This window comes from Lepus europaeus, chromosome 5, assembly GCF_033115175.1.
Source record: "Lepus europaeus isolate LE1 chromosome 5, mLepTim1.pri, whole genome shotgun sequence".
Taxonomy (NCBI): Eukaryota; Metazoa; Chordata; class Mammalia; order Lagomorpha; family Leporidae; genus Lepus; species Lepus europaeus.
This window is the reverse complement of record NC_084831.1, coordinates 67290843-67318350: the sequence shown is the minus strand read 5'-3', so window position 1 is coordinate 67318350 and position 27508 is coordinate 67290843. Positions and strand designations below refer to the sequence as shown.

At 39.6% G+C, this 27508-nt stretch overlaps 1 protein-coding gene across 2 annotated transcripts; it reads right to left on the bottom strand.

Moving 5' to 3' along the window:
- Positions 1-786: 786 nt before the first annotated feature.
- Positions 787-27495, bottom strand: TYW3 (tRNA-yW synthesizing protein 3 homolog). Of its 2 annotated transcripts, none has more exons than XM_062191550.1 (6): positions 27187-27495; positions 23462-23542; positions 21455-21553; positions 17961-18032; positions 13489-13622; positions 787-3307 (listed from the first exon to the last, which is right to left on the bottom strand). In XM_062191550.1, exons 1-6 carry the CDS (start codon positions 27358-27360, stop codon positions 3097-3099), a joined length of 771 nt encoding a protein of 256 aa, XP_062047534.1. In that variant the 5' UTR covers positions 27361-27495; the 3' UTR covers positions 787-3096. The 2 variants fall into 2 exon arrangements, with proteins under 2 accessions (XP_062047534.1, XP_062047535.1); XM_062191551.1 differs by lacking the exon at positions 787-3307 and adding an exon at positions 9998-13027 and having other exon boundaries at positions 27187-27490.
- Positions 27496-27508: the final 13 nt, after the last annotated feature.

Here is a 27508-nt window from a genome sequence, read left to right as displayed (position 1 = left end):
AGCTGGTGATGTCTGCCTGATGGGTGAAATCTATTGGAATGAGTGAGATGGCTAGGGTGGGGAAAGGAATGGAAAATTAGGACAATGACAGGAATTCGGAAATGCCTGTGGCGTCATTACCTGTTGGTTTATAGTAAGAATGACTTATCTTTAAAAGAAAAAATGTCTGTAACATTCCCTAGAGATTCTTGGGTACTTTCGGTATTTTCTACCAAGTCCTAAAGATGATTCTAAGAACAATAAATGTTGAACCCTTCTAAATATTAGAGAGAAAAAGAATTGAGTAGAATTTCCATAGATAGGGAAATGTTTCAGCAGTTAGCATTAAGGGATCTCATGAAAGGAAGGGGGAGTGTTCAACAGCACCAGATTCAGCCGGACAGCAAAGAGATTCAAGACTCAAAGGAAGTTCTTCCTCAAATGATGAAATGGATGACTATGTTTGAAGACTTCTTAATGCTGTGAAACTACCAAAAGAAATTAGCTCAGTAAATCTCAGTATATTATTCTATAGACCAGAAGGGGAGAAGATCAGAAAAATGATAAGTAAAAGAGGCAAAGAAATAACTTACAATAATGTTTAGAGCTGTCTGGACACCATGCCTGACAATCTTATTTAAAGGACAATAGACATCAATGAAATTGACCACTTTTAAAAATAAGAGTACAAAATGTTATCCGTTAGAAGGCAGGTATATCAGGTGCAAATCTAGACATAATTTATATAAAGTTAAGATTTTATTATAAAAATATTAAGAAAAGTCACAACCACAACTTAATATTTACTACCATATAATTTGTCTCACTTGACATTCTGGCATTTGTATCTTTTAATTTATTAGTTCTAGCACTAACTAGTAATTTCCCTTTAAATGTATAATTTTTATGATTTGGCAATAAATAGGGTATGAAAACATCTTTATTTTACAATGAAATAGTAATATATGCTAATAGTCTATGAGTACATACATTCACAATCTAAAAAATTGACAGATGGACACTGCGAGAGCTCCCATCTGCTGGTTCACTTTTCAAATGTCTTCAATGGCCAAAGGGTTGAAACAGGGAGTCAGAAACTCAATCTTCATCTCCCACATGGACAGCAGAAGCCCAATTACTTGAATCATCACCACTGGATTCCATAGTCTATAGCAGCAGGAAGCTGGAGTCAGGAACTAGAACCAGGAATCAAACCCAGGTATTCCAATATGGGACATGAGCATCTTAACTGCAAGGTTAAATGGCACTCTTGCTTTCAGATTTTAAACTTGATCCTATCAACACTTCTATAAATATGGCAGGTATCAGAATTACTGAAATAAAACCAACCATATACACAGTCAACTAATTTTTGACAATGGCTTTAAGGAGACATAATGGAGAAAGTTAATGGTGCTTGGAAGCTGGATTTTTCATGTGAAAAAAACTAGAGTCTGACCTTACACCATTCCTTAGAGTCAACTCAGAATGGATATAAGAGCTAAATACAAGATGTGAAACCATAAAACTCCCAGAAGAAAACATAAGGGTCAAGATCCTTGACACTGGCATTGGCAATGACTTTTTGGATATCACACCAAAAGGTCAGGCAACAAAATAAAAATAAATAAATAGGATCACATCAAACGAAAGAGTTCTGCACAGAGAAGAGAAGATGGAAGCCCCTGGAAAGTAAGTGGCATGCTCAAAGATCTCTAAGTTCCATGTAGCAGTCAGAATTCAAATGGAAGGCTTCTGATCCCCTCATTTTTCCATAGTGCATTTGTTTTATTAGGATACCCATGTCTCAGTTATCACTTCTGATTAGGCTTAATTTGAAAAAGCTATGTCTATCTGTTTCACAGAGAAGGTATTAGTAGCAAACTCTGGTTTGTGAAATGATGAGGAAAGGGATCAGGTATTTTGCCCTAAACAAAAGGCCATGAGTCGTTTTATCCACAGATCAAAAGGAGGAAAAACATTTGTTACTAGATTCTATGGCAACAGAAGCAAATTCTGACTATCCTTGAAAGGACTGAGATTTAAAGATAAGTAAAATGTTACTATAATTGTTCATCAAATACCTCTGACATTAAGATTCTGTTCAAAGAATATTATATTTACTTTTCCTGTTTCGCAGTAGAAACGAAACAAGAGGCATTAAAAATCATAATTTTACTTTGCAATAATTCTGTGACTAAAAGTGGTGGTATTTAAGTAACAAATATTATACACAGCTATTTTTAGTATTATATGATTTCTTTTATGTGGTACAAACAAAAGGTTAACTTGTAGAAGTTAAAAGGATATTGGTGGTGGGGTGGATGTTGTGGTGCACTGGGATAAGCTACCATTTGCAATGATGACTACATTCCACACAGGCTTGCTAGTTCGAGTCATGGCTACCATGTTTCTGACCCAGCTTCCTGCTAATGCACCTAGGGACATAGGGGATAATGGCTCAAGTACTTCAGTCCTTGCTACCATGTTGGACACCTGGATGGAGTTCCTGGCTCTTGACTTTGGCTTGGCCCAGCCCCTGCTGCTGCAGCCATTTGGGGAGTGAACCAGGGAGTGGAAGATCTCACTCTTCATCCATTACTCTGCCTTTTAAATAAATAAAATCTATAATGGTGGTTACTAGAGACTGCGGAGGGAATGGAGGAGAGAGTGTTGGATTGATTAGTGAGTACTAAGTTATAGCTAAATAGAAGAAAGAAGCTCTAGGGTTCTATTGCACAGTAAGGTGACTACAGATGTTAATGCACTGCATACTTATCTATTAAAAATCTAGAAGACAGGATTTTGAACATTTTTATAATAAAGAAATGTTAAATGTTTGAGGAATGTTTGAGGAAGTGTGTATCTTTACCCTGATTCGACATTATACGATACACACATGAAACAGTACATTGCACACCATAGCAATGTACAATTATTGCATCTATTTAAAAAAATTTAAGCCATCTATGTTTATAAAATAGGTTTCCCTAAATTATAGAGAAATGAAATCTTGCTATTTTGGATGAGTGATACACTCACCAAATACTCCTATAACGAGTAGCTTTATAAAACCTATTAGAAGCATTCTTCTACCAAGACACTTCAAAACAAATCTTAGTAATCTTCAGGGAAGATAGTGGCATTGATTCCTGGGTCATCAGCATCATCATTTTCAAGTTCTTTGTCACAGTCTTCAGTAATACGTTTGTAATGTGATTTTTCTTGGTTTCTTTTTTTCTTGTGAGTATCTGATGGGTCTTTGATCTCAGTCTGTGAGTTAGTGATAGTTTCCCTTTTCAAAGCATGTTGTAGGCAGCTGTAAAATCTGTCAAGAAAGAAGCACTACTGTTAGAGCTGTGTTCTGAAACCAAATGATGGACATGCACTTAGAACTTGTAAATCATGTAAATTTGACAATGTTTCATATTAGCCTTATAAATGCAGAATATATTCAAGAAATAATATGCATCTTGCCCTCCTCACTGTATCTGGTAGGGTCGTCAGAGCATGAAAGATGACATATGTAAGTCCTTTGGAGTTACTGGCACAGTAATGACAATAATGCACAATAATGACCATTTTTATAGAAGATAGATATCATTGAATCAATGACTCTATCCACTTGTTTTCTGTTATATTCTTAGCATGTAGTATAGTGCTGTATCAGTCACTAAGAATATGCTCAATGAGAAATAACTACTGAATAAAAAAGGTAACTATGGATGCATTCTACTAGGTGCCAAGTTAGAATAATCTGGAAGTTGAGAACGCCCTTATCATTTTAGGGATCTTACCTTGCTTGTTTGTCCTATTATACTGGGAGACTATGACAGAGAATTTCTAAATTATTTATCTGTTTATTTGGACGGGGAGATCCCATCCTCTGGTTCCCTATATACCCCAAATGGCCGACCGGGTGGGGGTGGGAACAAAGTCAAGAGCTGAGAACTCAACCCAGCTCTCCCACATGGCTGGCAGGAGCCCAATCACTTGAGCCATCATTACTGCCTCCCAGGGTCTGCATTAGCAGGAAGCTGGAGTCAAGAATCAAACCCAGGCACTCTGATGTGGAATGTAGGCATCTTAATCACTAGCCTAAATGCCTGCTCCTGATAGGAAATATTTTATCTGCAGAATAGATTGCTATTTAGAACAATTTTCTTCCTTCTTTAATTCAATGGGGAGGCTAAATTCTACCTGTAAAGGCTCTAAAATTCCAAAAGTTCACCTGATCCCAAATACTCCACACAACTCTAATACATACACAACATGATTACCACATATATCCATAATTCAAGAACATATTTACTCACCACTGTATACCTTGATATCCAGTGCCTTGCCAGACATACAAAAGGTGCTCAATAACTATTTCATCAATGAATAAATTGCTCTCAAAAAATGAAGTACAAAAAAAAATTTAAAAAAATGAAGTACAGTGAAAGGAAAAAGACTGAGAAACATTAACATTTAACTTTTGGGGCCTTGTTTGGTGATAACAAACTTCCCATTTAATGTACTCTTCATATCCTTACCTGACTGAAACTTGATTTCCCTGCAGATATCTGCCTTCATTCTTCTCAGGTCGGGGCTGCTTATTCTTTTCATAGCCTGTCTATCCGAGAGGTGAGTTCCACTGGCTCATCTGCACTTTGCCAGGCGACCTTTGTTTTTCTGTCCCTCATATTCCACCTACCAATATATTCTGTTCAGGCCCTTAGGTTCATGAGGAATGTTACACCTGGCCTGATCTTTTTTTCCTAGGTCTTATCACCATTTTAAGTAGCTTCAATTCCTGGTTTTCTTCTCATGCTCTATATTGTCTGTTCAGAATAATCTAATAGAATGACCCATTTTAATCTCAAACACAAATCTGAGTATTCCAATGGTATAAATCAACCTTTTCTTATCAGGTGGTGCTATCCATAACAGGCAACCTCTTCTGCCATTTTTTAAAAAGATTTATTTATTTATCTGAAAGGCAGAGTTACAGAGAGGCAGAGGCAGAGAGAGAAGTCTCCCATCTGCTGGTTCACTCCCCAAATGGCTGCAATGGCCAGACCTGGGTCAATCCAAAGCCAGGAGCCTGGAGCGTCCTCCAGGTCTCCCATGGAGGTGCAGGGGCCCAAGGACTTGGACCATCTTTTACTGTCTTCCCAGGCCATAACAGAGAACTGGATTGGAAGTAGAGCAGCTGGGACTAGAACCGGCACCCATATGGGATGCCAGCACTGCAGGCAGCGGCTTCACCTGCTACGCCACAGTGCCGGCCCCTCTTCTGCCATTTTTGCCACTCTGCACTTTATGCTTATGTAACTTAGTCTTGTTTCTGAATTACGTTTTATCTTAGGAAGTGAAAGATAAGATTAAGTTGTTCATTTATCATCACAGAGAATTAACAGCTTGAATAAAATGACTTGAACAGATATGTTACTTTAATCTTCCATTAAAGAACCTAAGAATTCAAAGCTACATCCTCTACATCCTTAGGGTATCAAAAAACAACAGATAAAATGGAACAAAGATTCTTTCTTGCTGAAAGTCAAGAATAAAAATTTTAAATGCTAGTTTTCTTTCCTCTTTTTAAAAGAGAACTTTCAAAGTCCTTTGAAAAACAATTTTAACAAATCAAAAATTTGTTTTCCAATAATATGTTCTCCCTTTATACTATGACCCTCTCTACACATTCTAAAGCCCAGTTCTCAAAATGTAATTTTCACAGCTTTCAAAGACAACAAAAAAACTCTGAGTATTTGAGTATGAAACAAATGTATGCTCAGGTAATTGGGTTTTTTTTCCTCTCCCTTGAAATGAAACCAAATTGTCTTCCATTTCTCCATCACTGCAATCAAGATTATAAATACCATAGGACAACTTATACTTAGTTCTCTTTTCAAGGGAGAATTTTTCAGGCCAGCCCTGAGAAATTGAATTCTTGTTTTTCAAGGTCAGTTAGAGAGCTACTTGCAATAAAAGCTGGAACTTCTTTGGCTTCTGAAATAGGAATATAGAACTCAGGAAATCTAGGCACAACTTCACACACTTTTAGGTTTTCAACATTTACAAATATTGAAGATTCTGATACATCATGAATTTGAACTTTAACTGATTAAGCTATAGCATGTTTTATTTAAAAAAAAAACACACATACAAATATATGTCACAGGGCCTGTGCCAGGTACTGAAACAGGTAGAAGGTGTGATCTGTGCCCTCAAGAAGCTTATTGCTTAAGAGGAGCTGCAGAGCCATAAAGCCACATTTAACAGGTGTGAAAAATAGAACACAGAACAAAAAGAGGGAGCACACTGAGGGCACACTGCTGCAGCTGAGATCCTGAAATCCTCCTTGGAAGAAACATCTGATGCCTGAGCTGAATGACAAGGATGAATAGAAGCTGGCCATGTGTTAAGAGGGGAATTATGATTACTCCCTACAACAAAATGAGGCAAGGGGTGGAAGGTGTGAGTAGTGGCTACCCAAAGAGAAACTATCAAAAAATAAAATATGTTTTCACTTTATATTATTGACTTCTTTGATCTTATGTATATAGAGAATATGAGTTATTTATTTAACTTCTTTAGTTCCCTTTATAGAAAAGATATGATTAGTAACTCTGAGTCTGACATCTGTTATCCTTTACCACTCCTTCTCTGAATTAGTGCCATTTTTAATCTGTTGCCATGCTGGGTGGGTGTTCTACAGTTATTATTCCATTCATCTTTATTTTTATTATCTTTTTTATTTTTTATTGACAGGCAGAGTTAGACAGTGAGAGAGATAGAGAGAGGCAGAGAGAAAGGTCTTCCTTCTGTTGGTTCACCCCCCAAAATGGCCGCTATGGCTGGTGCGCTGCAACCAGTGCGCTGCGGCCAGTGCACCACACCGATCTGAAGCCAGGAGCCAGGTGCTTCCTCCTCATCTCCCATGAGGGTGCAGGGCCCAAGCACTTGGGCCATCCTTCACTGCACTCCCAGGCCACAGCAGAGAGCTGGACTGGAAGAGGAGCAACCGGGATAGAATCCGGCGTCCCGACCAGGACTAGAACCTGGGGTGCCGGCGCCGCAGGCAGAGGATTAGCCAAGTGAGCAGTGGCACCGGCTCCATTCATCTTGATACTCATGGTCCTGTAACTTTTTACCTAGACTATAGCAAGAGCCTCCTCGTGCTCCCTGAATAAACTTACATGTGTTTAGAATAGTTATCTTAATGCTCTGAAGCTTTATAAGTAGCATGATTATGGAAAAAAATCAGTCAACTAGATCCAATAAACATTTGTTAACTGGTATTCTCATGCAAGAAACTCAGAATACAATGATGAATATGGAACTGTCTTGGCCTTTGGGGAACTCAATATAATGTTTTGACTTTCAAGTTCCTTTATCGTTTATGATTAACTCAAAAAAACATTATTGGACTTCTAATAGGAGCTAGACACTGTTTTAGGATAAGGGATATTTCGTGTGTGTGTCTGTGTGTGGCAGGGGCGTTAGGTACAGGGAGAAGTCCTATCTTCTATATGCTATGTTGTAATGGGCAAAAATAAACATACCTGCCATTAAGCAATTGTCATCTCTGTTTTAACATTGAGACTTATATTGTAATGATAGAAAATGAAGTTAAGAATGTGAACCAAGGAAATGGCTGTGCTGTTCAAACTGGGATAAGAATATTACAAAAGGCTGCAGGGATATTTTAATTAAATATATTCAATAGGTTATTGGATATTGGCCCAGAAGTCTAGAGAGATTTAAAAAACTTCCCAGAATAAATGAAGCAGCTGAAGCCTTGGGCCAGGGACAGAATCTTGAACAACAGTATCTAAGAGAAGGTGAGATAAGAGAAATCAACAACAAAACTAGAAAGGAGTACCATAAACATGAAGGAACACTGCAGAGATGTAACTGTAATTCTTGCTCCTCTTATCTTTTGGGTAAATCAAAACATTCCCTTATCCCTATTTATGGCTTACATGTGGTCACCTATTTTCCTCTGCTCATCCTATTCCTTCTACCCACCAACCAATTCCTCCTTTTCCCAGGGTTCTTCTTTTAAGAAATCCTGCCTTCCTTGAAGGCACAGTTCACTGATCTCTTCCAAGCAGCTTTCTTTGATTACACTCCCTCTGCTCAAATGAACTTTACTTCCTCTTTTGAAATCCTATTTTATACCGATCTTACAATACTTGCTATTTTCCATGTTGAATTATAATTATTTATGTGCCTATCTGAACTCCCAGTTATGCTACGTAAGAGCTGTCCCAGAAGGATCCATGTCAGATTCATCTTGAATTCTAGTGCCTTATGGTAGGTTTCTATGTAAGCATTTATTGAAAGAATAAACACTCATTCATCCTCATCCCATCTATCACTTCTCTGATGGATTAAAGACTATTCTGGAAATACCTGGTATCCCTGCTGCCAAGATACAAGTACTACGTAACCTGGGAGAGACTGAGAACAGACCTGGGCTGGGTTACAGGTGGAGTTCACATGTAACTTGGAAAGCAGTTGTGGGGGGAAAAAATGTGACAAAAAAGATTCAACAGCCTTTAATTAAGTCATTTACTCATTAGATTAAAAATTCAACCATTGGTTACTCAAAATAAGTCAAAGTAACTTAAATAAATATAAGAACTGAAATTATAAAACTCTTAGAAGAAAAAATAGGGCATAGGATTCATTATACTAAATTCAGCCATGATTTCTTGGATATAACACCAAAAGCAATAGCAAGAAAAATAAATTGGACTTCATCAAATATAAAACTTTTTTGCACAAAAGGATACTATAAGAGAGTGAAAAGGCATTACACAGAATGAGGAAAATATTTGCAACTCATATACCTGATAAGAGATTAATATCTATAGTCTATAAAAAATATAACAAAATGGCCAGCGCCGTGGCTCAATAGGCTAATCCTCCGCCTTGTGGTGCCAACACACCAGGTTCTAGTCCCGGTCGGGGCACCGGATTCTGTCCCAGTTGCCCTTCTTCCAGGCCAGCTCTCTGCTGTGGCCCGGGAGTGCAGTGGAGAATGGCCCAGGTCCTTGGGCCCTGCACCCCATGGGAGACCAGGAGAAGCACCTGGCTCCTGCCTTTGGATCAGTGCGGTGCGCCGGCCGCAGCGTGTCGGCCACAGCGGCCAATGGAGGGTGAACCAATGGCAAAGGAAGACCTTTCTCTCTACCTCTCTCTCTCACTGTCCACTCTGCCTGTTAAAAAAAAAAAATATATATATATATATATAAAACAAAAAAAAAAACAATCAAATGTTAAAATGATCAAAGGACTTGAATAGCTATTTCTCCAAATAAAGGAGATAGATGGCCAATAAACACATGAAATGATTCTAAACATCACATCATTACAGAAATACAAAGCAAGACAACAATGAAATTCCACTTCACACCTTTTAGGATGGTTATTACTAAAAAAAGATAAAGTGTTAGCCAGGATGTGGTTCCATTTTCTTTTTGTTGGGGATACAAAATGGTGAAGCTGCTATACAAACCTATATTGTGATGCTTAAAAAAAAAGTAAACATAGAATTACTATACAGCCCAGCAGTTCCACAAAAAGAACTGGAAACGGACTTGGAAGTGTGTATACCAATGTTGAGAATGCTGAGAGTAGTATAATTCACAACCCAAATATCCATGGGCAAATAAACAAAATGCAGCTTACAAATATAATGGAGTACTTATTCAAAGAGAAATGAGATTCTGATGCATGCTACAGCATGGATGAGCCTTGAAGACATTAGCTAAGTGAAATAAGACAACACAAAAGAACAAATAAATATTCTATGATTCTCATACTAGTCAAATTCATAGAAACTTAAAATTGTGTTTACCAGGGACTGAGAGTATGGCTAATGGGAAGTTGTTTAATGAGTTCTAAATTTCAGTTTGGGATGATTAAAAAGTATTGGGGATGGGCAGGGTGAATGTGAATGTACTTAGTGCCATTAGTTAAAATGTAAATTTCATGTTTTATTCTTATATATTTTACCACACACACACACACACACACACAAAGCTTAAAAAAATCAACCATTGGAAATACAATTACTTTTTATTTCGGATTTGCTTTGTTCTTAACAACATTATATGCCAATATAGTCAGCCCTTTTATTTTACATTTTATTTAAAATCTTCTTGTTACACAGTTGATGAAAAGACGAACATGGCTAATTTCATTCTACTCACAGCCAAATGGTGGTTTCATGTGATCTATGCACCGAGCTCTTACTAACAGATACAAAGAAAACTTTCCTCTTGTAGTTAGTAAACAGATCTGCAGACTTCATGGTTTTCACCTGCAAATCGTTATGTATGAAATTATCTGACTATGTCTGGTGTCAGTTCCTGTCTCTTCCAGTCTCCAAATCAGCTGTTTATAAAGCAGGCTGCTACTTGCAGGCCTTGTCTTGCCTAGCTCCAGAAACCACAGAAACTTAACTGTTCTTGAGTTCCACTAAGAAGGGGGCTTGGAATTATTATTTTTTTTTTAAACAACTAAGACCTTTTGCTGTTAAAATGATTTTACTTCTTAACTTATTTTTCAAGTTTCTAGAATATTTCTTATTGCTTAAGTGTTACTGCGTAGGGTTTTTTGAGCTTTAAAAATTTTCTAACATATTCAAATTGTAAAACTTTGGTCCTATGACAAAACAATGTTTGTACCCTATGTCTGATTACACCTCCAGCATTTATTTTTTTCTCTTTTCAACATCAGAAGAGTAACACTTTCTATGCATTTGGTTGAATGTACAGCTGTTCCCAAAGGAGCTCCCTAATTTGTTCACACTTTCTGAATTCACATGTAATCTTCTAATCAGTATCTTAAGACAGTTTTTATCCTTCTTTAATTTTTCCCTGATTTTATATGATGAGCATGGCTCTCTTGATAGCAGCATGCACACTATAATCTCAAAGCATATTTTTCAGTCAATGGGTTTAAAGCATAATTTGATTTTATAGTTGGTGAACGTGGCTCAATTAACTTCACCAGGTGTATAGTTAGTTGATCTTGGGCTATATTTATAATCTTGTTGAAATTCAAGTAAGGAAACAGAAAAAACTGATTTGCTACTTCCAGTGTTTTAGCAAACAGTCTCGCTGGATTACTATTTAATGGAGTAAGCTTTTGGAAAGGTACAATGAGGGCCTACATACGGTTCAACTCTAGTCTGGCAGAGTGTATAGGTACACTTGAGTTGCTCACCTGAAGTCATCACTTTAGTTAGAATGTTTGCTTAAAGTACTTTGTGGCCAGGTTTTGTGTCAGTATTTCTCAACCAGAGTTCAGCTAGAAAATTAAGTTCTAGTGTCCTAAGATATCCATTATATGTATTGGATTAATTTCTCTTCAATGTATTTAAAATGGTATGTGCTGCAGCTGGCATTGTGCTATAGCAGGCAGAGGTGTCATCTTCGACACCAGCATCCCATATGGGTGCTGCTTTGCATCCTGGCTACTCCACTTCCAACCTAGGCCCCTGCTAGTAGCCTGGGAAAAGCAGAAGAGGATGACCAGTGTGCTTGGGCCCCTGCTACCCACATGGAAGACCCACAGGAAGCTCCTGGCTTCCTCCCAGCCACTGCAGCCACCTGGGGAGTGAACCAACAGATGGAAGATCTCTCTCTCTCTCGTTCTCTCTCTCTCTCTCTCTCTCTCTCTCTGTCTGTCTCTACCTCTCTCTAACTCTTTCAAATAAATAAATAAATAAATAAGGAGTGATTGGTTAGATAGTATCTCCTCATTTGTTAAAGAAAAAGGAGGGAGGTACCAGTTATACACTATCCTTAGGATTGAGAACATAGTTACTTGAAAAATTTGTGACTTTTATGGTTCAAATGATGAGCCTGGTTGAGAAAGCCTAGATGGTAATACTGAAATAGGTAGAGGTTTATTATTCTGTGGGTAAATGGAGAAGGACAAGGCCTATCCTATCCTGAGAGTCCATTTATAACAAGGAGGGCCAGTCATTATACAGATGACATGACTATAATACAAATAATTATTCTTTAAGATAGATATTTCCCTCAAGTAAAGATAGGAAAAATAAAGCGAAGACAGTTGAGCAAGTTGGTGGAACCAGGATTTGAATGCAGTTCTGCCTTTGAAGGCTAGTTCTATTGCTTGTCCGCATGCTACACCACTATCATTGGTGCTTCCGAAGGTAGCACCAATTCTTCAAGAAGGTAATGAAGAATTTTAAGCAGGCAACAGGACTCCTTTGTACTTCACTGACATGATTCTGATTAGGATATGGACAATCGCTTAGCAGAGAGACATACTAGGAGCATTCTACTTGATAAAGCCTGTTAGTGAGGTTATTGAAATGGCCCTGAATAGAAAAAGTAGCAGTCAGGATGGAAACAACACTGGAGAGATATTTAAACAATAATTGACTAGATATGAGACAGTCAAGGGGATAGGGAAGAAGTAAAGAAGAAATTACAAATAACATCAAATTGGTCTCCCTCATTTAATAACTAAGAAATGTATAACTTGCTGATGTAATCAGTAGCATTCTCTTTATCTATGAAAGGCAACAAAATATTTTCTTCTTTATATAAAAACTCTATTAAGAAAATGTTGGGAAAAAAGTAAGAGTTTCTTTTGCTGGGAAGTGAAGTTTAAAAACAAGATAAGTATAAACATGAATTGATAGACATAGTCCTTTCTACTTGGACAATTATGTCAATTCTAGATCTAATCTATGGTAAGAGTTGGGTATTGAAGTAACTAGAGGGGCTGGCACTGTGGCCAAGTGGGTTAATGCCCTGGCCTGAAGCTCTGGCATCCCATATGGGCACCAGTTCTAGTCCCAGCTGCTCCACTTCCCATCCAGCTCTCTGCTATGGCCTGGGAAAGCAATAGAAGGTGGCCCAAGTCCTTGGGCTCCTGCACCCACGTGGGAGACCTGGAGGAAGCTCCTGGCTTCGGATTGGCGCAGCTCCAGCTGTTGCGGCCATCTGGGGAGTGGATCAGTGGATGGAAGACCTCTCTCTCTGTGTCTCTACCTCTCTCTGTAACTCTGTCAAATAAATAAATCTTTCAAAAAAAAAAGAAGAATCAACTAGAGGTATAAAACATTTATCAAACTAAAATTAACTAAGCTGCATTTCTCAAAGGGAGAGTCCATGCAGTTAACTGGTAGATCACATCCAGCGGCAGTGTGCACCTCTTCCCTAGCTGTCCTCAACCTGATCAGTTATGGTTCCTGTGGTTGTTGGGCTCCTTCCCCTGTGAAATTAAGTTTCTCTCCTTGGGGCCTGTTTCTGGCAGCCATGTGACCACCATCCCCCAGAATGCTCAATTTAGTGCCCATTATAATCCTGCCTATTCTCTTCTGTTACCATGATCATCTTTTTACTGTTCACAATAAAGTTATAAGTAGATAATCAGTTGAGATTATAAATTAAAGATGGTATGTACTAATATTTTCAAGGATGACTTAGGCATATAAAAATAACATGAAATATCCATTTAATATACCTTTCAATTCTTTTCTTATTTTCCTCCATTTTCTGATTTGCTATATTTAACAGGAAGTCAACATATTCCTCTGTCACCATCAGTTTCCCATTATGGCTTAATGGAACTTCTAAGCCATGCGTACTCCGGACAGCCTATAAGGAAAGAGCAATTTAGATATTTAGACTTATACATGGAGACACTGGAGATAATTCAAGAAAAGTCTCAGTTATGGCTATGTGTGAACATAGTTTAGCTTCGTGTGAGCTTGTGCTTTGATATAATTTAGCTGAACACAATTGAAACAAAGATTAATAGATTTTCCCATCATACCAGTAATTCTAAAGAAAACACCATACATATTATCTTTCAGAAAAGCAGATACTATCAAAGAATCCTATAACCTTTAATAGTTTCATTCTCACTATAGCTTAGAAAGTTTTAATGCACAATTTAAAGAAAATAAATAAATAAATAAAATCTCAAAACAAGCCTCAAGGGAAAACTAAAAGGGATTGGATGCCAAAAAGTATCTTAGCACTGCTTGAACTAAGTATGGGTATTTCCAGCCACACGGTGTAAAGTAAACCATGCCTCCTCTATCACACGTGATGGCTGATTTTTGCATGCTTTCTGGTTACCAGTCTTCTTAATCCTGATGATGAAACAGTCAAACACTCAAACACTGGGTCTACAACAATAGCAATATGCTATGAAAACTGTTATGAAGAATAGGAATTCATTCAATGAATCTTACCAAATATCTGTAATGTTCTAGGCCCCATATAAGGTATAAACATACGAGGCGACTGTAACTTGATTCCTGCCTTTAAAAGCTCATACTTTAGAGCAGGAAATAAAGAGGTGAACAAAGGATTATTATACAACCTAGGTGTTATGACAGAAGAAACATACATGCAAGTACAGGCATGCATGCACGCATGCATGTACACACACATACACACAATGCTAGCAATGTATGGAACAAGAGCAATATTTGAATTAGGACTTAGCTTTCTGGGGAAGGCAGCAGTTAAAATTTGGGATTTTAAAGGAAAAGTGCAATCTTACCAGACACAAAAATAAGCAAGGGGATATTCCAGTAGAGGAACAACTTATTTTTTTTAAAAGATTTATTTAATTTATTTGAAGGACAGAGTTACATAGAGAGTTAGAGACAGAGAGAGAGGTCTTCCATCCACTGGTTCACTCCCCCAGATGGCCGCAACAGCCAGAGCTGCACCAATCCAAAGCCAGGAGCCAGGAGCTTCTTCCCGGTCTCCCACGTGGGTGCAGGTGCCCAAGGACTTGGGCCATCTTCTACTGCTTTCCCAGGCCATTGCAGAGAGCTGGATCAGAAGAGGAGCGGCCAGGACTAGAACCAGTGCCCATATGGGATGCCAGAGCTTCAGGCCAGGGCGTTAACCTTCTGTGCCACAGCGTCAGCCCTGGAACAACTTATTTCTAACTACAGGGTCATGAAGGAAAATGAAACATTTGAAGACAACTAGCAGTTCTCTATGGCTAAAACATTAGTATGCTATTGGGAAATGAACATAAATAGGTAGATGCAAAATAGTTTGGAGATGGCCATGAATATTAAGGACAACATCTGGAGACCTTGATGTTTTAAAAAGAGGATGCTAACAATATTGGTTGGAGGGACTGATGGAGAAGACCTGTAGCGGAAGACCAGTCAGGAGACAACTGTAAAGATAAAGGTAAGGGATTATGAGGGCTAAGCAGAGGGCCTGAGGTGCAGTCAGGTGTCAGACAGACAATATGTTCAGCCCTATAACCAACTGAATATGTGAGAAAGAGGAGGGTAAAAGAATGGAGTGAAGTGAGGACACAAACCAGTACTGTGAGCTTTGACTTTCTTTTTTTTTTTTTTTTTAAAGATTTATTTATTTATTTGAAAGCCAGAGTTACACAGAGAAGGAGAGGCAGGGAGAGAGAAAGAGAGGTCTTCCATCCACTGGTTCACTCCTCAACTGGTCACAATGGCTGGAGCTATGCAGATCTGAAGCCAGGAGCCAGGAGTTTCTTCTGGGTCTTCCACATGGGTGCAGGGGCCCAAGGACTTGGGTCATCTTCTACTGCTTTCCCAGGTCATCCATAGCAGAGAGCTGGGTCGGAAGTGGAGCAGCTGGGACTCAAACTGGCACCCATGCGATGCTGGCACTGCAGATGGCGCCAGCCTGAGCTTTGGCTTTCTATTTGACTGGTTTTGGTGTCTTCTTTTGTAAGCCACCTCTATTTGCAAAACAGGCTTTTTGTTAAAAATGGAATACATGGAGTTGCTGTTTGGAGCACTGATTAAAGTTGCCACTTGGGACACCTGTATCCAATATTGGAGTTCCTGGTTCAAGTCCTAGCTCCTCTGCTTCGGATCAAGTTTGCTACTAACGGGCATCCTGGGAGGCAGTAGATGATGGCTCAAGAACTTAGATCCCTTGTTACCCACATGGGAGACCCAGATTGAATTCCAGCCTCCTAGCTTCGGCCTGACCTGGTTGTTGTAGGAACTGAGCGAACCAGTGGATGGAAAATCTATCCTTCTGACTTTCAGATAAGAGAAGGAGGAGGAAGAGGAGTAAGAAGAAGAGAAGCTCAGAAAGGGGGACCAGATGAGGGAAAGGAACGGGGGGAGAGAGGAGGAAGTCAAAGAGAAGGAGGAGCAGAAAAAAAAATAGGAGAGTCTAGGGAGCTAGAATAGAGGGCAATTTGAAATAGTTCAAAGATAAACAATACATGTCACATCAAACAGTAGATACCAGACATCAGACAAAGCAATATAACTAAGGGTTAGGTAGACCAAGAAATTACTCAAAGACAATGTGGGACTTAGAAGAGACCTTAAAGTTCATCTAGTCCAGGGATTGGAAGTTTTGTATATAGACTATACAGTATCTTTCACAACTACTCGATGTTGTCACTGTGTGGCACAGAAGCAACCTTAGCTAATAATTAATCAGTGGGTATAGTGGGATATGGCTCCCTGTGGCCTGGACTTGACCTTCAGATGGAATTTGGTGGGCTCTTGACAGGGGTGAGAAAATTCCCATGTTGAGGAATTAAGGAATTATCCCAAGTTCAAATAGCACAGCTGTGGTTCAGGGATATCAATACAAAGATTCAGACTCCCTGTCTATGACTGTTTCCCTTACATCATGGTGCTCAATAAACTGGGTCTTGATAACTTAGGGTGAGCAGGGTACACAGTCAAGAGTTAAGTTATAGGCCGGCGCCGTGGCTTAACAGGCTAATCCTCCACCTTGTGATGCCAACACACTGGGTTCTAGTCCCGGTTGGGGCGCCGGATTCTATCCTGGTTGCCCCTCTTCCAGGCCAGCTCTCTGCTATGGCCCGGGAAGGCAATGGAGGATGGCCCAAGTCCTTGGGCCCTGCACCCGCATGGGAGACCAGGAGAAGCACCTGGCTCCTGGCTTCGGATCAGCGAGATGCGCCGGCTGCAGCAGCCATTGGAGGGTGAACCAACGGCAAAAAGGAAGACCTTTCTCTCTGTCTCTCTCTCTCACTATCCACTCTGCCTGTCAAAAAAAAAAAAAAAAAAAAAAAGAGAGAGTTAAGTTATAATCAAGTGGAGGGGCACACGTTTGGCCTAGTGGTTAAATCACTGGTTACAAGGCCTATATCCTACATCAGTGTGGTTGGGCTTGATACCTGCTTCCCACTCCTGACCCCAGCTTTCTGCTAATGCAGATCCTGGGAGAGTGATGATGGCTCAAGTGATTCAATTTCTGGCATTCATATGGGAGACCTGGATTGAGTTCCTAGTGCCCAACTTCAGACCCAGCTGGAGGCTATTTCAGGCATTTGGGGAGTGAGCAGAGGATGGCAGCACATACTTTATCTCTTTTTCTCTCTCTGACTCTAAAATAAGTAAAAATTGAACGTAAGTGGAGGGGCCCGCACTGTAACACAGCAGGTTAACGCCCTGGCCTGAAGCATCGGCATCCCATATGAGCGCCGGTTCGAGACCTGGCTGCTCCACTTCCAATCCAGCTCTCTGCTACAGCTTGGGAAAGCAGTAGAAGATGGTTCAAGTCCTTGGGCCCCTGTACCCGCCTGGGAGACCTGGAAGAAGCTCCTGGTTCCTGGCTTCGGATTGGCGCAGCTCTGGTCATTGCAGCCAATTGGGGAGTGAACCATCAGATGCAAGATCTTGATCTCTCTCTCTCTTTCTCTCTCTCCCTCTCCTCTCTCTGTGTAACTCTGATTTTCAAATAAATAAATAATTCTTAAAAAAAAAAAAGAAAGTGGAGGAGGGCATTATAAATTAACAACTCCAATAAATCTAAACTCTAGACAGTGCCCTATGGAAGGTGGATGTCACTGAAGGTTTTTGAACAAGGGAATGGCAAGATTGGTATAAAGAGACCCTAATGGCAGTGTCTAAATAGAAGGTCAGTCAATAACCTGGATCACTTCACACTCAGAGGACCGCTTTTTGCCAACATGTATCTTACCAATATAGTCTTCCCTCTCTTTCCCACTGTTATGCCAGAGTTCCTGAAACCAGAATCGATTGCCACTGAATGCTGTAAGAAAATAAACTTGTTAAGTTCATGTACTCTAGCTAATTAGATCATCTGTTTAATCTGAAGAAACATACACAACACCAAAATCTATTAAGGATATTTGGGTAACCAATATGGACTACACTTAAAAGTCCTACTAGAAATTTGCATTAGACATTGAAATATCAACTTTGGAAGTGTCATTGAGAAAGGCTAAAATTAGAATGCAATAAAACACAGAGGCATTCGGCTAGAGATTATTTCTAAAAGCAGAAAATAACCAAAAATAATCATTCCTATAACTGTATTGTATAAAATAAATGTTTAAACATCTTTTAAATTAACATAAAAAAGAACAAAAACTCTGAACTCACGTGAAGACGTGGTATGCTACTTTATCAGCAGCTAATCATCAGAGAGGCAGTTCTGGGTTCCCTTTATTCTCTTGCTCAGTTGTTATCAGGAAGGATTTTGTTCCCCAGTGGATATTTGACAGTGGCTGGAGACATTGTTGGTTGTCAAGTTCTCAAAATAGGGATGCAGGTTGAGGGGATACTACTGGTATATGGTGAGCAGAGGGCAGGGATGCTGCTCAAACATTCTACAGGGCATAGGGCAACCCCCAGACAAAGAATTATTTGTCCCCAAAAGTTGATAGTACCAAAGCTGAGAAACCTTGCTCTAAAGATATGGTTTGCTTTTGAAATTCTATCCAATTTCCTGGTTTAAATATCACATATATATTGATTCTCATTTCCAGTTCAGATCTCTACGCTGAAATTGATTCCACCTATTATGAACCTATTTCTCTCACAGCCAGTCTTTGCAATCTCAGTAAATGATACTACCATTATTCAATTGCTAAAGCTCCAAATCTAGTCAGCTTTTCTGCTTTTTACTCCTCCACCCTCTATAAACCCAACTCCTACTGATTATATATCCCAAATACACTTCAAATTCATTGAGCTCTCTCCATATCCACTGTCTGCTCTAATTGAAGTCCCTGTCACCTCTCTCCCTGGCTTCTGCAGCAGTCTTCCAGTTAGTGTCTGCTTTCACTCTTGTCTCCTCCAAACCATTCCTACAGACCAGCCCAGGATGGGATCCAAACTCTAAAGCATGGCTTTTTATGTTCTGTTTGACCCAGCTCTGCCTTCTTCTCTTACCTTCTGTTATTTGCGCACTCCAAATCCTTTCCTGCAACAACCTCTTCATTTGTTGTTCTCTCTTTGACTGTTTCTCTATGGCTAGATTCTTTTCATTCATTTTGTTTCCATTCAATGCAATCTCCTCAAAGGGTCCTTCCTTGTATTACCACCCCCTCCCAAATATACCTCTCCCCTTACTCCGTAGCATAGTACCCTGCTTATTTCCTTCATAGCACGTATTACAGTGAGAAAATATTGATTGTTTACCTACATACTGTCTGCCTCTCTCCCTGCAATGCAAGCATTAGTCCCTTATGGGAGGGATATTATCTGATTGTTCCAATTTCCCATATTACCTAGCGGAAAACCTGGCACACTGCATGTGTTCACAAAGGGATTGTGTTCCTCAGACCCTCTTCTCTTCCTTTCACATTTTCCAGCCGGGTGTCTTTCTCTAGACTCATGGCTTTAAATACTGTGTAGTAGTATCTCCCCAAGTGTATCTTCAGTCCAGATTGCTTCCAAATTTAAGACTTCTCCCCAAATACCTATTTGAAACTTACTTTTAGGTGTTGCTATGAACTAAACTGTATCCATAGGGCTTCACAATTCGGATGTTAAAACCCTAACCCCCAATGTGTTTCTATTTAGAGATAGGGTCTTTAAGGTGGTAATTAAGGTTAAAGGAAGTTATAAGGGTAGAGCCCTAATCTAATCTCAGTATCCTTATGGGAAGAGAAAGACACCAGTGATCTGTAATCACAGATAAAAGCCACTAAAGCACATAGGAGGGAGGCCTCAGAAAAAACAACCCTGACAGCATTTTGACCTTGCAATTACAACATCCAGACTGTGAAAACTGTGAGAAAATAACTTTCTACTGTTTAAGCCACTCAGTCTACGGTATTTTATTAAAGCAGCCCTAGCAGACAGGTGTCTTTAAGACATTCAACACTCAGTATCACTCAAATTCCTGTTCCCCACTTCTTCACCCTCTAGCACTTCCCATCTGAGTAAAGGGGACTACCAAACATCCAGGTGCTCAAGCCAGACCTAAGGAGTTATTTAATTAATTTTTTTCATTTCTTTTCCCCCTTCTCCCTCCAGTTATCCTTCCTCAGGCAACTGCAATGTCTGTGGATTCAAACACTTAGCTATATTTTGCACCTTAGCACCTTCTTCAGTGACATCACCTTAGGCCAAGCCACAATTACCCATTCACATAAATGCAACCAACGCCTAACTGATCTCCTTCCATACTTACTGCACTCCCTTCTCTCTGCTGGGGGAGGCCTAAGGTTTTCAGGACACAAATCTCATCAACTACCGCTTGCTGGTAATTTTCCCTTCATAAAGTTTCCTTGCACTTAGAAAGCAATCCAAGCTCCATCCTGGTCTCTAAGGCACTAAATGTCCTACTCCATCTCTCTTAGCTCCTCTGTTTCCACTCTCTCCTCTAGACCCCTGTTCTTTCTGTTTGTGCACTCACAAAGTTCTTTGTTGCTTCATAAATTTTGAATATCTTTTTTTGTTTGCCTAGAAAGTTTACTTTCCCAGTTACAGGTCTTCCTCTTTCTATTCCTTTAAGTCTTAGCTTAAAAATACTCTGCTCAGAGAAGCCCGTCCTAAACCATGCCATCCTTCACACCAGCCTTTATTACCGGCTTTTTTTTTTTTACTTTCCTAGAACATTTTGGAATTTGTAGTTATTTTCTTTTCTTATTATCTTTTGACTTGTTTTCTCTATCTCCCAATTTAAAGGGAAAACTAAGCCTCTAATCCTGTCTACTATTATACCACTAATGCCTGCCACATCAGCACTCACTGCATGTTTGTTGAATGAAAGCTTATATACAATTTTTATATATAAACATTGAAAAGATAAAAAAATGAACAGAAAAATCAAATAGAGAATCAAAACTAAACATACATATACCTAATACTAATTTAAATAGTGAGAAAAATGAAATACTCTTTAAAGACATTATACATGTAGTTCCATGGTTTTCTTTTCTGAAGCTCAGGAAGCAAAAGCAAAATATACAGTAGTGAAGTGAAATTTATAAATAGGTTGGTTGAGGAAGAAAACAGGAACTATAAACTTTGATGTTACATTTTGCTAGTAATTATTATCTTTTATTAATGCTAAAAATGAAACAGATCTATCAGCCAGATGAATAAATAAATAAATAAACTACGGAATAAATATCACATTAATTTCTACTGGAGATATAAGGCTTAAAATCCCATCTACCCCCAGAACCAACACATTCTAACATAATCATAAAATCTTACCAGAATTTGTGCATCCCTCAACTGTCGACACTGCACGTGAAGAACAAATGGTTCAAATTTCAAAATGGCATCGCCATTCGCCTTCCTCAGAGCTACTATCTAAATAAATGACAAATGATATTAGATACACAGTTTGATCCTGTTCTTTAGTGACCCTTTACCTCATACATAACTTCAGTTATACCTGGAAACTTCCTGTGTTCAGTATAGGACATAACTGGTAAGCTCATAAATCGTACTGCACACAGAGCTAGAATACAGATGGTGCATTCCTGCTCCCTCAGAGTACAGCACAAATAAACGTGCGTTGAACTGTTTAGCTACATATGCATCTCTGATCCTCAGGTATGTCCTCAGTTATCCATATTTCAGATCCCAAGGGGAAAGGCTGGGTACTTCCACTGTGTTACAAAGTGGGATGTATGCAACCACAATGCACTTGTCAGCCATGGAAGAGATCTTCAGAGATCCTCTAGCCATGGAGTTTGACAGGTTGCAAGGCGTTGGATCTCACATACTGGGTCTCTACTCCTGCTGTAGATAAGTGCTGTGCTACCTAAGCCTAGGGTGTGAGTTATCTGTTCCTACCAACCTTGAGTCATCCACTGGTCTTTTTCCTACATGGTACTTACTTGCCTTGACATTGGCTGCACCCATGTTAAAGTCTATTCTGCAGTATATCCTGACCACTCAGGAAAACATGTAACATTACATCTGGGCTAGAATTTAGACAAGACAGTCATTATTGCCATCTGCTTAGCATCCCTGAGTAGCACCCTCACTCCTTCACACCATTTGATTCTGGTGGGACTGATAATCATGTCCCTGCCATTTATCATTCTCCTTATCATATCACAGGTGTCAGGTGTCTATGTCTAATGCTGCCCATTCCAACAGCAAAAATAATTGTTCAAGGGAATCAGAGTCCTACTCTGGGACCAATACAGGATTCTTAGAAAAAGGATCTTTTCCTGTTGGGGTTGCTGGCAGCTCTCATTCCTGCCACAACCATCATCTGCAGCTCGACAGACTAAGAGCAAACATGCAGAGAGAAACAGAACCCAAAGATGGAGAAGGAGGGAGTACTCCCAAGAGTACCTGAGCCAGAACCTGCAGTGTCTGCTTCTAACTCCACCCATCCTTTCTAGCTAAATAAATAATTGTTTATGCAAGTGCTGTGTCAAAGGGAATTACAAAAAGAATAACATAACATGGCATACTAACAGCAATTATAATAATTAAATTCCCATACTACCCGATTCCTTCAAAAACACATATCTGACACCTCCACCGAGAGAATTATTTTCACAGCATGCGGAGAAGCAACAGTTATTAGAACTGTTATTTTATGCAGGAGTAAAAATAAAATCACCATTTATTTTATGGATGAGAACACATCACAATAATTTGACATGGTGTTCCATGTCACATTTCTAGACAGAAATAAAGCTAGAACCCAAGTCCTACACCATAAATGTAATTAGATAATTTTGTTTTTCTCCTTACTGTACAATCCTGTTCATTTGACCCTTTGAAATGCTGGCACAGCGGACTCTTAATTCATTAGGAATGTTTTATACTGATGATAATAAGACAGATTGAGCTAACACTATGAAACTGAACTAACCTTCGGGTAGGATCACAGAGATAGTGCTAAACCCTCCTCCTTCTAGTTTGTTCCAGGTCACAGAATTATCAAATGGCAGAAGTGAACTTCAGAATCCAGATCTAGTATGTCTAATACTCATGAACTTTCTGATGTATCCAAGAGGATATGTTTTGCTGAGCAGCATTAAGTCATGGCTGCTTACATACATATATATACTTCCACATTTTTATGTCCTATGACCCAAAAAAGTCATTGTAATGAAACCTTTCCAGGCACTATAAACTTTATCCATTATAATTATATATATAAATCACCCTGAATTTTTCTATTCTTTCATATGTATTTAAAGTAGTTGCAAATTTAAAAGTTTACTTCTAAATGTATATGTAAAAACTTACCATATCCTCTTTTACGCAAGGTTTATGTGTAACCAGCAGCCAGCAACACTGTTTTTTCTGAACCTCAAAGCCATTTATGCCCTAAAACAACAAATAATATATTTAATATTTATAAAAATAATATCTATACTTTATAGCATATTATAGGCTTTCTTAAATTAATATCTCAGGCCATGATTTGAAGTATTACTAAAAATGATTCAATATTTTTTGAGTAAAGTTAGCTGAAAGTCAAAATGATCCTAAATAAGAGAAACAGAAAGAAAATAATGTGAAAAATACTTAAAAATATGTTCTGCATTATGGTCATGATTTTGTGAAGAGAAAAGCATTGTACGAGGTTGTATACCAGCGATGCCTGAGCTGTTGTATTTGGCTAGCACAAAACACAAACAAAAAAGAATGTGAATTCCTTTTGTAGGATAGCATTCCTTTCCAACACCTGTGCTGATCACGTCTTTATGTCTTTATGATACCTTCTTGGTCTCTATGGGCATAAATTTGTGACCTCTGAATTAGTTCCAAAAGGAGCAGGGACTGAAAGCTTGAAATTACAAGAAGGCCAAACCTTTTTCTTTTTCTTTATTAATATATTTGATAGGCAGAGAGAGAGAAAGAGAGAGAGAGAAAGAGGTACACAAAGATAGCTCCTATGTGCTGGATCACTTCCCAAATGCCCACAAAGGCAGAGGCTGGGCTGGGGCTGAAGCCAGGAGCCTGGAACTCAATCCAGATTTTCCATGTGGGTGGCAGGAACACAATTACTTTTTATTTATTTATTTATTTATTGACAGGCAGAGTTAGACAATGAGAGAGAGAGAGAGAGTCAGAGAGAGAGAGAGAGAGAGAAAAAAAGGTCTTCCTTCCGTTGGTTCACCCCCCAAATGGCCGCTACAGCTGGTCGCTGCGGCTGGCTTGCCGCGTGGACCCGAAGCCAGGAGCCAGGTGCTTCCTCCTGGTCTCCCCTGTGGGTGCAGGGCCCAGGCACTTAGGCCATCCTCCACTGCCTTTCCCGGGCCATAGCTGAGAGCTGGACTGGAAGAGGAGCAACCAGGACAGACTCCATCGCCCCAACCGGGACTAGAACCCGGGGTGCCAGCACTGCAGGCGGAGGATTAGCCAAGTGAGCCGCTGCGCCAGCCAGGAACACAATTACTTGAGCCACCATTTGCTGCCTCTCTGGGTTTAATCAGCAGGCAGCTGGAATCAGGAGCCAGAGCCAGGTACTGAGTGTAGGTACTCTGATGGGTGAGATAGTATCTTAACCACAAGGTTAAATGCCTGCCCCAAGAAGGCAAACATTTAAACAGTGCCTTAAATTGGAATAAGGGTTTATTTGCAAAATTCTATTAGGTACTTTGGGTATACACAGATAGTACCCTCAAGACAAAGAGGATACAGGAAACTACAACTATCCCTACTATCCCTATATTTTTACAAACTAACTACACTTTTATAAAGTAACTATTTATACCCAAAGTCCACAGGAGACTCTTGCTGTCTGACTTTGGAACTAGTCCTGAATAACTGTTTTGTTTTTATTGTAAGACTTTGATGACTTAGGTATCTGATTTTCTGCAGGATACTCTAAGTCTTAGATCAGAGCCCAGTGTGTGTTCCACCTCTAACAGTTTGAAGGATCTAACAGCATGATTTGGGAACAAATGTCATCTCTGTTTTACCTTATCTAGAATCCCTTTATGCAGATCATCCCCTGTTTTATTTTTTCTTTTGTTACCTTCCTGTAAATTGCTCCAAATCTTTCCTGAAATAAGGCAGAGAAAAAAAAAACAAATATAATACAAGGTATAAGATAATAAATAAAATGAAAAGAGGTGCAGGTAAAGTCTTAAGCCAGTTCAGAAGAAGCAGTCATTACTCCCAAGTGGGTTGTGTTTGTGTGTATGTGTGTGTGTGTGTGTGTTCAAGTAGGAGAAGGGATTTGGAAGAATATTTCAGGGGAAATATTTCAGGGGGTAAAATGAACAAAGGCAAAAGGAGCCAAGTACAAGATAAAAAAGAGAACATTTCAGTTTCTGTAACTAAATAAAGATGAAGAGAAGTAACATAAAACAGGGTTGAAAGGTATACATACTAGAGTAGGGGTTTGGAATTTCTGATGTGGAAAAATATGTAATAAAAGACTTCTGCATAGGTGACAAGCAGAGCTGTGCTTCTGAAAGGCAAATCTGTTAGTATGTGACATTCTTTGGACAAAAGAGAACAGTTTAACACAAAACTAATGCAAAAATCCAGGTGAGACAGGGTAGTGGAAATAAGAGAAGGCAGGGTGTGTGTGGGGGGGGGTGGGGGCAGGGTAAGACTACCAGTGCTTCAGAAGAAATAGAACCAATATAAAATGAATAAGCTGTGGCTAACTTGGAAGACCAGCAAAGGATCCATCCATGATGGACCTGAAGAATGAATCCATGAAGGAGCTGTCTTCCATGCTCTAAATAAAATATTATGAGTAAAATTAACACATAGCCAACTTTTGCAGTACACTTAACACAAAGTAGGCATGATGCTAAATATTTCAAATAAATTATCCCACTTCTTCCACACAAAATCCCTATGCTCTTCAATTTCCTCAGTTCATGGGACAAGAAGGAGGTGAGCTAAAATAACTCTCCCAAGGTCACATGTCCAGTAATTCTGATAACTAGCTTGGAATCTAAGTTGTATCACTCATCACTCCAAAGTCTTAGGACTTGACTACTATCTCATACATGAGGAGACTTCAGAAAGTTCATGGAAAATAGAAGACAGCTTTAGGAGCAGGCATTTGGTTTAGTGGTTAAGAGGCCTCTTGGGATCCCATTTTAGAGTGCATACATCAGAGTCATGGCTGTGATCTGGATTCCAGCTTTGTGTTAATATAGACTCTGCAAGGCAGCGGAGACCCTAATTGAGTTCCTGGCTCCTGGCTTTTGCATGGCCCAAGCCCAACTGTTATGGGATTTTGGAGAGTGAACCAGAATATGAGAGATCTGGCTCTCTACTTTTAAAATATATCAAATAAATAAATTAATACGTTAAAAGGAAAGTTTATGTTGGTTCCCCCAAAATTTGAAACTCATGCATAGTTTTTTCACAATACACATATTTCTGTTAATTTTTTGGAGACTCATACTATACATTTTGAAATTTCTTGTTCTAAAATAAACATCTTTTAATTCCAATTTTTCCCTTGAACTTTTAAAGTTCAAGGGAACTTGAACCTATTGTTGTGTTTGAACTGTGACAACCAGCAGAGCTGTAATAATGGAGCTGGCCACTAGGAGGCAGTAAACTTAACGCCGGTGACAATCAGGCAGTAACTGATTTGGCAGGGTGGATAAGGAAAAGCATTCAATACATCGTCAGGCTAGAAAGTCTTTTAAGTTTCCGTGGTACTCAAAAAATCAAATTTTATAATCCTTGCCACTCACTGTAGTTATTGGGCCAACAAGATGCCATCACGGGGGAACTTCTTGGAAATACACAGTATCAGCCCCATACTACCCAAACGACAGAATCAGCATTCTATTCCAAAATCCCAAACTGACTGACAATAAAGTCTTAGAAGCACTGGTGTACTTCACCCTCTAAGTTTCATGGATGACGAATCCGAGACCACCCACCAGAAGCACAAACAGCCTGAATTGGGTGTTGGACTGAACAGGCACGGTTCCTCAAGCGGCGAGCTAGAGGGCAGGCGCCGAAAAGGTGCAAAGGAGCCTCACCCCATCTAGGAGGAGGATGCGGCCCGCGCAGGAGCTGGTGGTGAAAAACTGTTCCTGCGCGTTCAGGAGCTGCACAATCTCTACCGCATCCTCGTCCACACTGCCCTTCCGGCTGAGGTCCGCTCTGCTGAGACACTGCGCCTTCCATCTCCTGAACTCTGCGCTGCGATCCATGCTTGACGGGTTTAGGATCTGCACCGACCACCTTCGCGTCAGCCGCGCCGTTCCCTGGGCGCAGCCATATTGAAGCGAGCGGTGGCCGACGAGGCCCAAACTTCCTCTCCCGTGCCGAACTCGCGACAGTCTGGCCTTCTACTGGTCG